Source organism: Pipra filicauda, unplaced genomic scaffold (genome assembly GCF_003945595.2).
Source record: "Pipra filicauda isolate LSUMZ 115617 unplaced genomic scaffold, ASM394559v2 scaffold35_size7292922_pilon, whole genome shotgun sequence".
NCBI classification, from domain to species: Eukaryota; Metazoa; Chordata; class Aves; order Passeriformes; family Pipridae; genus Pipra; species Pipra filicauda.
Window position 1 is genome coordinate 3,092,491 of NW_024104487.1, and position 12,418 is coordinate 3,104,908.

General features: G+C 42.8%; 1 protein-coding gene across 4 annotated transcripts in view; it reads right to left on the bottom strand.

Annotated features, from left to right (window-relative positions):
• The window catches only part of KANK1 (KN motif and ankyrin repeat domains 1), a 129,042-nt gene that overhangs the window by 26,262 nt on the left and 90,362 nt on the right, over positions 1 to 12,418 (bottom strand). For 3 of the 4 annotated variants that reach the window (XR_003538583.2, XM_027709705.2, XM_027709704.2), the window contains exon 1: positions 562 to 661. The exons of the other annotated variant lie outside the window; for it this stretch is intronic. Coding sequence is in view for 2 of the 3 variants with exons in the window: in XM_027709705.2 (XP_027565506.2) it covers positions 562 to 631 (70 nt within the window). In the remaining variant the exon portion in view is untranslated. Of the gene's footprint in view, positions 1 to 561; positions 662 to 12,418 lie in introns of those variants that run through there. 4 annotated transcript variants of the gene reach the window in all.

The following is a 12,418-nucleotide window of genomic DNA, read 5'->3' on the forward strand; positions in this document are numbered from 1 at the left end:
AATGTACACGAATCATCCGGAGATAAAGTTCTCTAGAGGGTGCATTAGAGCAGGCGAAGGGAACTCTGACCCTGCTCCTTATGCAACTGATGCCAGTAGACTTTACACAGCTCTGCAGCTGCTTTATGGCTGTGGGAAGTGCTACCACAAGAGCAGAAACACCAGTTTGCTCTCACCTCAGCTCATATTACTTCCACCAGCGCCTCTGCCTCTTTCATTTTAAACTGCATGAAGCCCCCATCACCACAACAGGTGGTGGGACCCCCTTTCAGCAGGGTCCCAAATTCCACTGCTGAGGAAGGCTGTAGCCTCGCACAAGAGGAGCACCCACCTGCCCTCCAGATGCAGGACTCACCTGTCTGTGAAGCAATCTAAATAAAACTTCAACAGATCCACTGGGTTTTCTCAGGCTGCATATTTATATGCAGCGCTGCTATACAACCTGTTCCTCCAGGCCCACTTGGCAGGAGAAAAATACGAAAAAAAAAAGAAATAAAAAGCCAAAAACAACTGTTGCAAGTTATTCGCTGGAGAAATAATAAAAGCCAGCTTTCCGGTTACCTGACTTAGCCACATGCCTCTGCCCCCACACTGCAAATTTTCCAGCCACGTATGGCTGTCCCAGATTCATGTGTCACACGGCGGAGACCTGCCTCCCTCCAGCTCGCTCCTGCTTCTCCCCATAAGGAAGCGCCGTCCGCCCCCGCGCTCCCGCCCCCGTGCCGCCCTCCGCCCTCCGCGGGGAGCACCGCGATGGTACCGTGGTGGACGCGGACTCAGCTCCGCGTTTCGTTTTTGAAAGGCGAGGCTTGGAAGCCGTGTCTTCTTAAAGGAATATAAGCCTCGGGGAAGGCGGAGGGGGGGAGAGAGAACAAAATAAAAAAATAGAAAAAAAAAAAGAAAATCTGGACTTACTGCAACTACAGGAAGTGACTTAATGTTGTACTAAAAAGGTTTACGGGGGGGGGAGGGGCGGGAACTCCTGTTTTTCCAGTTTCCCTGGCATACTTAAGAAAAGCTTTGCCTACAGACAGTATAACTGCTTTCATGGCGATCCGTCATACTTCGGGCTACCACACGACATCCCGAGAAGGCGATGGGAGGAGGACTCTGCTCAGGAAGAACCTACCTTCATCGGTTCGGGAAAAGAATAGGATGGAGGCACAGACACAGACATGCACGTGTGACAGCCACAACGGTGGCGCCGACCGGAGCACCTTAGTACCTCGGTTCTGCAGTGAAGACAGACGGTTCGACAGACACAAACAACCCCCCCCCCCCCCCCCCCCCCCCAGACCACATGATTCGGCTGAAAGACTGGAGTCTCAGTATGCTGTGGTGTTTACTTACAGATACACCCAAAATAGCCATCTAAATACCAGACTGGAAGCAAAAATACATGCAGACAGAGACACTTCAAACGCATAAGGACACACTGCTCGGCTCCTTCCAGCAGAACTGTCTCATTGTCAGGCAGAGAAAAAGTCTCCAGGACTCCCACTGACAAGGAGAGAACTACTCTGAAGTACTCCTCTTCCGCCCCACATTCAGTGCACTGTTTCCAGACTCTCATCCTGGCTCCATTCCCCAAAGCCAAGCAACTCTTCTTTCCGCATTCCACAGCTCCATACCCTAGGTTGGTCCCTCCTGCACCCTGGGTTTGTCCCCACTTTCTCACTGTCCCTCATCTGGGCTCTTTCTGCCTTCTTCCCATGCTTTGGATTTCTTGACCATTTTCTCTACTTACATCCATTTGCTTGCTCTACCAATCCACACCAAAATCTGGTTATCTCTCACCCCTCATCCCTGACTTGGTTTTAGTCACTTCACCTAGCCCATGTAAATTCAAGCTACATCAGTTCTACCTGTTGTCCCATTTCCCTCGCTCCTTTCCTTTGTTTGTCTTGGTCCTTGTCTTCCTATCCAGCAACATCTCCAATTCTCCCATCACTACACCACTGAAGTCAGGCAGCTGCTCTAAACTGTCCTCAGGCACAATGCATAAGTGTTGAATGAGGGAGGGAAGAACAGGCTCTTTGAAAGTCACAGAGCTTAAGAATTAATGCATCTTTGGAAAAATATTCATGAAATCTCTAAAAAGACATGCTAATCTCATCTTCAGTCGTGAGAGCCAAACTGGATCTCAGATGTATTTTTTTTCTTCAGGGAATGTTATTAAGATTGCTGAACAGAAATGTATAAAAAATAAATAATAAAAAAATAACTACAGTGACACTGAAACCCTCACTAAACCTCTCCACAACACATGCAGGCAGTTCAGTGTCTTGACAATGAAATCTCTTTGGTTCTCAGCTTAAGCTGGCAGCACTGCCAGGACACAGTATCTGCTGTAGCACAAGCACAAGAAGGTGCATGGAGCTGACTGCCTACTGCTTCTCCTTAAAACAACACAGTGAGCATTCCACCATCACAATCCCAGTATTATGAGCTGATCTCTTGAGTTGTTTCTTGATACATGAAGGCAAACGAGGATCAGGCATGCAATCCACTACCACCAACACAACACTGATGGCAGCGTGCAGGAGCTGTGCCAAGCCTTTGTGCATTTTGCTGTCTCAGAGAAAGGGCCAAAATGGGTGTGCCTGTTAAATGTGAAACAAAGCAAAATGGATGGCTGTTTTGAAGCAACAAAAATGGTTTTGCTGGTTCCAAAAAGAAAAAATAAGCACCTGGTAAGAGTGCAGCTCTCCTTCTTCTCAGCCCTTAGGTTCTAGATGAACCATGGATGCGCTTACTCCCTAGATTTGATGGGTGAGTACCAAGTGCTACACCAGCAGGTACCCCAGACTAACTTCAGAGGTAGCTGTGTCCATTTCCCTTCATGCCCAGAGACCTCAAGTAAGAAAAAGATTTCTATCCCAACACACAGAGAAATATTGCAGAAAATACCAGGCAGTACAAACACTCTTGTTTTGCGCCTTGTCTCATCCTTGGCCAGCTGATCATGGACACTGCTAAAATTAAAAAAACCCTATTCCCTAGCCTTTGTAGTAGATCAGGCAAATATTAATCACATGTGCAGATGCACAAACACATACATTTTTGTCTGTGAAAATGCTGCAGACACTCTAGCTTTCATGGAATAATTTGAGTTGGAAAAGACGTTTAAGGTCATCAAGTTCAAATGCAATGGACACAAATACATCATGTTTTTAAGCCAGTATGTGTAAAGTAAAACACTCTATGAAGCACAGAGACTTCATTGTGGTACTGTCATTATTAATGTGTTTCTCCAGAAGTATGCAAAGACTTCATTTCCCTCTCCCTGCTACAGGATAACCATGGGCAGGACACAAGCAGCATTTAAAAAATGCTCTCTTCAATTCTCACTTTCTGCACTGCTGGGACTGGCTCTGTCCAAACATTCCAGTCTTACCAACTTCTATTAAATTATATCCTATCCAATGCACTACACAAGAACATCAGTACATTAAAATATTGAGTCAGCCCTACCTGAGTCCACACTAATCATGTCTGCTTTCAGACCAGGAGAACTGGAAAAAAAATAGAATATTTAGTTGACGTGCTTCAAGACTTTTGAGGAAGATGAAAGAAGGGAAAATGTGGCTGCACATTGGGTTTTGGTTCTGGAGGCTAGAAAAACTTTATTGTAGAGCTGCCTTGGAAGGTCCAAAAAGAGCAAAGAGAAGCAAATGAAGATATATTTCCAAAGCTAAAAGTCCAAGAGTGCCTTGAAAAATGGAGACATCACATCTAAAGCCTTCTCTCCCCATCTGATTGTGGTATCTGCTCTAAGGCATTTTTATGTTGGATCTGACTGTTATTAAAAAAGTCTTTTCCATTGAAATACTGTTATGAATAACAGAGTCTCCTTCCAGAGTTACGGTCTAAGACAATTCATAAGGAATGCTGCAAAGGAAAAATACAAAGGCAATAGTTTGCATAAATGGAGTCAGATCAGTATTTTTATATGCTTAACTTCAGTTTGAAAGGTTATCTGGGGCAGGAAAAGAAGAGATTTAAAAAAAAACCACACTTCTGACTTTTTGATTCCTTACTAGAGAATAAATTGATGGGGTTTCTCCTCCTCCCATCTCCAATACTACTTTTGTTCTTTTCTTTTTCTGTTCTTCTGCATATATAAATGAGCATCAGCCTCACCTTTTGAAACATCCAAAACTCATGAGGCCAAGCACTTTTTTAAAAAGAAAAAGCAGAATAGAACAATTGACCACTTTTCTTTCATTCTCCTTTTCAAGTTTTGGGATGTTTGAATGTAAGTTAAACAAAACAACAACAGCAAAACCTCTTGGAAAGTAGACTTTAGACTTCCACATTCAATTGACCAGCTTTCTGGTCTCTATAACAATATACAGAAGATGCTTCTAGCTCCCCAACAATTCAGCCTAGCTCTCCATTGTTTTCCAAGGGGGTTGAGGGGTAAATAAAGTCCAAAACCCAAACAATCAACCTAACAGATTTGGTTTTATTTTATTCCAAGAACAGAGAGAGGAAAACTTACAGAAATGGCAAGCAATTTCTGTACTTTGCCAGACATAGTAGGAGCATTGAGTGTTTTGTTTTCCCCCTTGCAGTTAAAGCACAGAGTGGCACTGTGAAGCACACCACAGGTGTGGAGCACACACTGCCTGCAGTGTGTGCTCATCTTCCAAAAGGAGGAAAGCCACTGTAGCACAGCAGGCAAGCCACCAAGCTGCCCATGATCATACCCTGATGCTGGGTGCTGTCCTCCTGCAGCACCAGGCTGTGATGCCTGGAAGACCTTGCTCTGCTTGTACAAGCAATGGCACAATTGCCCAGAACACTACACTATACTCTGGATTTGGCTGGTAACACCTCCCTCTCTTGTTCTGCTATGGAAAAACAACCAATAAATACCACCTGGTAAGAAAGATAATCTGTTTTGCTATTGCCAGCTACAGCTATGCCTGGAGCAGATGGGATTTGATTCCTGATGCACTGGCTGTGGTGTATGAGGTACTACAATCCAACTCAGAACTCCCCAGCCAGAGAGGGATGACAGACCCTGCTACCAAACCTGCAGTTACAGGTGCAGAGAATTCTCCTATTACAGAGGAATTCCATTTACTGCACATTTTACTGAAGAAATAAATCTCCAGTGTAAAATGTTCTCTGTAAATTTAAAAAATGAGTAGCTGAAAAGAAAAATGAGTAGCAGAAAACTGGGAAAAAATTTATATATTGTTTTTAGATTACTTTCAAAAATTTATGTGTCAATACCCCAACTGGGGAGCTGACTTTTAAATCTAACATCTAAATAGTGCTTAGGGTGGGAGTTGTAATCACAAAATGGGGAACAGAAACTTCCCTGATAATAACAACAGAGAAGGGCTGAAGTTACATCACTGTATAATAAATAGGGGTTTATTTCATGATGTAGATGCTCCAGCTCAGATATGTGCAGCAGTAAGCCTTAGAGATGTGAATTAAGGACAGTACCTTAAGTAAATGAACATAAATAGCATCAAAGTTGAAGAGAGATGGTTCATGTGGCTGCTGTGTTTTGCTTGCTCTGTGAAATGCAAACACTAGGGCACTGCGCTAAGATGGCACATTTACCACGCAACACTGGTAAAAGGAGGAATTTAAAGAATAAATATGGTGTCTTAATACCATGCTCTTTCTGGAAGTAGGATGATTACAGCATGAGGAGAAAAGCTCAAAACAATCACAGCCACAGTGCAAATGACATTAAAAGCATCACTACATGCCCTAGTAAAAAGTGTCTCTCGAGCTCTCTTACAGGCCCCCCTCTAGGTACTGGAAGGCTGTCAGAAGGTCCCCCTGAAGCCTTCACTTTTCCAGGCCAGGTTCAACAAGCCAACTCTCTCAGCCTGTCTTCACAGGAGAGATATTCCAGTCCTCTGATCATCTTCAGGATCCTCTGCTCACTCCAGCAGGTCCACATCCTTCTTATGCTGGGGATTCCAGACTTGGACACAGGACTCCAGGGTGGGGTCTCACAAGAGTGGAGAAAAGGGGAAGAATCACCTCGCTTGACCTGCTGATCACACTTCTATCAATGCAGCCCAGGATGTGGTTGGCTTTCTGGGCTGCAAACACCCATTGCTGGGTCATTTTGAGCTTCTTGCCAAACAACATCCCCAAGTCCTTCTCCCCCAAGCCTCCCTCAATCCATTCTCTGCCCAGCCTGTATTTGTGCTTGGGATTGCCCTGACCCAGGACCTTATATTTGGTCTTGCTGAACTTCATGAGGTTCACACAGGCCCATCTCTCCAGCCTGTCCAGGTCCCTCTGGATGGCATTCCTGCCCTCCTGCCCACACAGCTTGGTGTCATCAGCAGCTTGCTGAGGATGGTCCCACTGACCATGTCATTAATAAAGACATTAAAAAGCACCAGTCCCAATACTGACCCCCAAGGAATGCCAGTTGTCACTGATCTTCACTTAGACATCGAGCTGTTGACCACAACTCTTTGACTCTAACCTTCCAGTCAATTCTATCCATCAAATCCATGTCTCTTCAGTTTAGAGACCAGGGTTTTCTGTGGGACAGTGTCAAATACTTTGCACAAGTCCAGGTAGGTGATGTCAGTCAGTCTTCCCTCATCCCACCATCCACTGTAACCCCAAAGTAGAAGGCCCCCAGATTTGTCAGGCAAATTGGTTTGCCCTTAGTGAAGCCATATTGAATGACTGTCAGCAATCGCCTCCTCATTTTCCATGTACATAATTTCCAGGAATGTCTGCTCCATGATCTTGCTGGGCTTGAAAGTGAGACTGGCTGGCCTGTGGTTCCCTGAGTTTAGCATTACAGCAAAAACAACGAGCCCAGCTCTCACCTTGGTACTAGTGATCAGATGGATGCACTAATCTGGATGTCCCACTCTCACCTCCTCCTCAGGGGTCAATTTCTCAACCACAGAACTATTTCTTAACCTTCCAGAGGAGACTCTGGCTTTTCTTATTCTTCACCCTTTGCTACATGCTGTGACAACCAGCACATTCTGGTATCACATAGAAAATGCTCAGAATGCTCACCAGCCAGCTGCTCAAAGGAGCATATATGTAATGAATAGCCTTTTTGATGTTAGGAAAGGGTCTTTCAAGGTCACATTGCCTTTTTTTGTCACACCATTAAATGTTTTCTTTCACATGGTACAAAAAGAATTACCTACAGAATTTATATCTGAATGTCATATAACCACAACTAAAAATTATTTCTGTGAGCTGAAAGCAAAAACTACCTTTCAAAAAAATACACCTCTTAACCCTCTTTTTGATGTCTAAAACTTTTACTTCTAGGATGTCTGAACTGAAAAGGTGCAGCTCAAACAGAAGTTCATTTAAACTAGAAAATACATACTATAAGAAAATTGTGCAAATTAATTAACCTTGAATAAAGAATTAATTTTTTATGAGAAATATGTTTCTGGGGGAAAATAAAAAGCACAATTGTCTTGAGAATGACTGCAATATGCCCCCTTATCAAAGTTCACAAAATCTGCTTTATATTCTTGACTACTCCCTTATTTGGGGCCAATAATAATCTCCTTTTCAACTGCTCTCACATTCTGGGAACAGCTCTAGATCTGGCAGTTCTGTGCTGGGATGTCTTGTGTGCGCACCAGCTCAAGGCTGTTAACCACAGAAACTGAAAACTAAGAGGCTAGTCTGTTTTGCCTCCATCCCAGTTTCTGACTCACAGGTAGCAAGGGAAATCAAACTACGGGTGGCAGGAAGCAAGGCATGGGTGGGAAGGGATATAGTCATTAGCTTACTGTGTTAAGTGCCCCACAGGCAGCAAGGAAGAGCAGAGCAGAAACCATGGTGGGGCTGCTGCTGTTACCAACAGCACTGACACCTCTGGTAGAAAACGACTCTAAAAATAGTGGCAACTTGGGGAAACTGTTGTCACAAATCAGCCTGTGAGTGTCCTGTGGCTTTGAGCATGACCAGCAGGTCCACCATCAAGCAAGTCAGAAGCAGCTTCAGTTGCATTTTACTGTTGCACTTCCCAAATCATTCTCCGACAATGCCACTTTAAGTAATGTCCCATATCAAGAAATGTACCCGAGGAAGAAAGAGCTTACCTTACACTGAAAGCAAACCACTGAAATGGTGACAGGCTGAGACACAGAAAATGCTCTTCCCTGAAAGATGTACATTTCCTTGTAGTAAAGTCATCCTCCTGCTCTCTCACTTATCACTGGGAGGAGCAGTGAGGTGTCAATAGTCATCCTTTACTTCCATCTCCATCCTCTTTACTAATGCTGAGAAACTAGATGCCAACATGGCAAGTTCAAACCAGTATGAATTTATTCTTTCCAAGCACCTGATTCCATGTGCACTTTTTTTCATCTTGTAGTATTTGTCTGCTTGAGAAGTGTCCTTCGTCATTCCCTGTATTTATTTCATTCACTTACTACTGTGTGCATGCTTTTTCACATTTGTGACAAAGGAAGTGCATTCAATTTAAAGACACTTTCTAAATCAGACTAACTCAGGCCTGGCAAAATAATGTAAGTTATGGTGAACGGTAGATACCAATCTCAAGTTCCTTGCAGCCTGAGAGAAAGAGATGCAAAGTGATCTACAGAATACAGTAGGAGAGCAGTTCAGTTTCAGACCACCATGGCCCTCCTTTATAAAAAGGCATCTCATTAGATCTGAGCTTCAGACCACCATAGTCCTCCTTTCTGTAAATACATCCCAACAGATCTGGGCTAACCGTGCCAGCCAGTGGTGCTGATGAACACAAGGCTGACTCCCAGTGTTAGTAAAGAACGACCTTGCTATCCTCTGTGTCACAGGAGAAACCCCAAAGCTCCCCTCCCTCCCTTGCCAGCCCTTGAAAATGTGGCATACCTGCCTCGCTCTTCCAACAGTACATTATCCCTTGTTGTTTTACACCACTTCATTGTCACAATACAAGTGACATAGGAAAAAACAGTTACAAAGTCCAGGGCTTGCATGCACATGGGCTTCACAAAATTCAGATAGAAGTCTGGCAAAGCAAAAGAGGAGCAAATCCCCAATTTTTTCTCTTCCGTCCTCACTCATCCAAATCATCTCCCTGTGGGGGACAAAGGAGTCATGGATGCAGGCTGGGTGTTTGCCTGAAAATGTCTTTTGACACAAAGGTGCATCAGTGTTACATGCTGAAGCACAAGCAAAGAAGGTTGTATTTGCTTTCTAGCCAAGAACAACTGAATCACAAAACCAAAATATTTAGATTTATAATGTCATTACTCTTATGGTGCCTGTAAATCTGTGAAGAGGTGAGAAGTGGAGAACAGGTACGTAGGGCTATTGTAACAGGAGTAACTATCGGGAAAGAACCTGGACTCTTGGGATATAAACCTGCCATGGAATATTAAAACTGATTTACAGTTTCAGTTTGGTCTTACAGCTGTGCACAGAATGGAAAAAATGGGAGAATTTTCTTCTGCAAGAATGGTTCAACAAATATTTGTATGTATAAGTCCTGGAAAGACATCATTTTGTCACATGTTTGTCTCCATAAGGAATATGGTTTATGCTGCATAATCAGCACGATATTTCAAATACCAGGAATTGTTCCCTCCTACTCTTTTTTATATTAATCTAGTACTGATTCCTTCTATGAGATAAGACATGTGCTGCTTTCCAAACTTCAAAAGCATAAGCTATTTGCATTTGCAAAAAAAACCTGAAAGCTTTTTTTCTGCATTTAAAATAGTTTGGATGAACAAACTGATTTTCTCAAAAAAGTTTAAAAAGCAATCAGCAGAGAAAATATGGAAAACATCATTATTAGAATTTTTTCTTTATGTACATTCTAAATAGCTAAAACCAGTGGCTTATAATTGAAAGTCTGTGGAAAAATATTCAAAATTAGTAACTCTGAGGATAACAGCTATCTTTCTGCTTTTGAACCATTGCGTTGTAGCAAATAGGTGCAGCATTCTACTCCCTTCACTGGAGTTTTCACAACACCAATCTTCCACTAGAAAACCTGTGCTTGTTGAAGGAAACAAACTCCTCTGTATGTAAGGACAAAAACAAAGAGGCTACCAGAGGTGTGTGAAACCCCAACTGCAAACTCCCTTCAGATGGTAGCACTCGTGGGACAACCCAGCTAAACTGGCACTGTTTAAATACGGAAAAAAATCTCTACCCATCTCAACTCAATATCCTATAAGAACATCAAGGGCTGGCTGGTTTCAGCTGTGCTGTCCCAGGGTGCTCCCCATCCTGCAGCACTAGCAGAGCCAGCCACTCCCCCAACCCTGTTCGAGGGTCTCACTCACCGATCCACCGAGAAGCGAACCCCTCGACGTTGCCACGTTTAGTTTTTCAGGAAATTAAGTCTGAAGCACACTTTCCTTTGCCTTAAAGGGACTGAGTATTCCTGACACATCAGCAGGCAGGGAGCCCAGTGGTTGCTACAGCGCATTTATTTATACTCATTTGGAATTTCCTGAGACAGTCCCAGCCTGGCAGCCAGCCCAGCGCAGCGCCAGTGATTTCCTTCACAGCACTTCACATGCTGTGCAATGCCTCTGGCTCCCCAAGGGTTAAAATACATGAAATGGGCAGCAGGGTAAAAGGAAACATACCAAATTACACACTAAAAAGAGTTAGTTTGGTTGGTTTTTTCTCTCTGAAGAAGACAGATTTAATTCCCAAAAGGCAATTATAAGTTCAGGTCACTTCTCTTCCACCCGTTCTCCCTTCCTCCCCAAGCCCTTCACCCCCACCTCGTATTTCTCACTCCCACATGTGGACTGAGAGCACAGAAAGGTTCATTGATATAATTTGGGGAGAACAATTACCTCTGTTGTAACTACCACTGCTTGCAATTCTGTCTGTTTTATTTATGGTTCTCAAATGCAGCTTATAATTTGAAGGATAAAAATAAAAAACTTTCAGTATATGTTTTCTTTTTTGCCTGAAACAGCCAAAATGCACAAGATGTACTTGGTGCTAGTACAAGCACTTTCAAAACAATGGACAAACATATCTGATTTTTTCATATTCAGTTTTCTTGTTTCCACATAACACCAGTAAGGAGTTAGAAGTAAGAATAATTACTAGAAGTTAGAAGTTAGGATAATTGGAATTAGAATTAGAAGTAAGAATAGAAGTTAGGATAATTGGGATTTAGAAGTAAGGATAATTGTTAGAAGTAAGGATAATTGGGATTTCAGATGCAAAAAGAGTCACTTCTCAGCATCATAAAAAGATCCCCAAAGCCCTCAGCTCCATCTCTCTTCACTTCTGCATACAGTAACAGTTGCTGTAGGACAGCCAAACAAGGACTCTAAAAGTAAACAGACAGGGGGACAGACTAATTTAACAAGGATAAAGTTCCTAAGACTTCACAGGACTGAAGGAAAAGAACTTTATTATGATGCCTTCCATGCAGATTCCCAAGAACAGTTAAAAAAGAAACAAAAAAAGAGACGTGAATTGTCAAAACAATTTCCAAGATCACTGCAGATTAGAAGAGCTGTGCTTCAAGCAGAAGCAGGATCTTCTGCTGAAATAACAGGAGAGAACTCCAAGTCCTCCATAGTGCCTTCAGCAAAACTGGCACAGACTTCCAATAAAAGTGTTTCCTGAATATGTGTAATGGCTTCAGTGGTATTTAATACGAAGTAAAGTAATATATAATACTTCCAGGCATCAGCTTTTGGACTATAAAGTAGGTCCTGCCCTCTAGATAATTTTAAATTTATTTCCTTGAATTACAAGTCATTGATGTGTACGGTATAAAACATGAGCTTCCAAAAAAATCCGAAGAAGGTCTGTTGATGTAGCCAACTTATTGCATGTATGGACCACAAAGGTACTGAATTTTAAGTGAATTTGGTTTGGTCTCTGCTCTAATCACACCATCCACTAAAAAAAGCAGCTCTCCATAAAAATTTTTTTGGGAACAGCTTCTAACCATGTTTTGAAGTTTCCCCTAGAAGACAGAAAAACTCTAGGGCAGCTGAAACCCAACCCATGCTTTCAGTTCAGGAAAAAGGCAAAAATTCAGCCCTTGAAACACTGTGTGGAGCCTGCAGCCACCACTTTGTGCTTACTGGCCTTCAAGCCCCATCTTTCAACCAGCCAGGTGGGGACAAGCAAAGTACAGCAGCACTGGGTGTTACTGGTGAGCATCTCTAGCTCCATCAGCAGGTTCATCACACCAGGCAGGGTAGAACATGAAAAGACCCATCTAGTTTTCTGTTGTGAAAACAAACATGACATCTGGAATAGAATATGAGGAGACAAAGGTATGCCAGAACATTCTTCTCAAGAGTTAGGATTCTGCTCAGAAAAAATAAAAAAATTCTCTAAACATTATATGATTTCATTTTTTTAAAAAAAAGACAGCATGATATCCAGTTTAGAGAGGAACAGATTTCAGCAGCTGTCTCCACATGCTCCATGTGTTTAT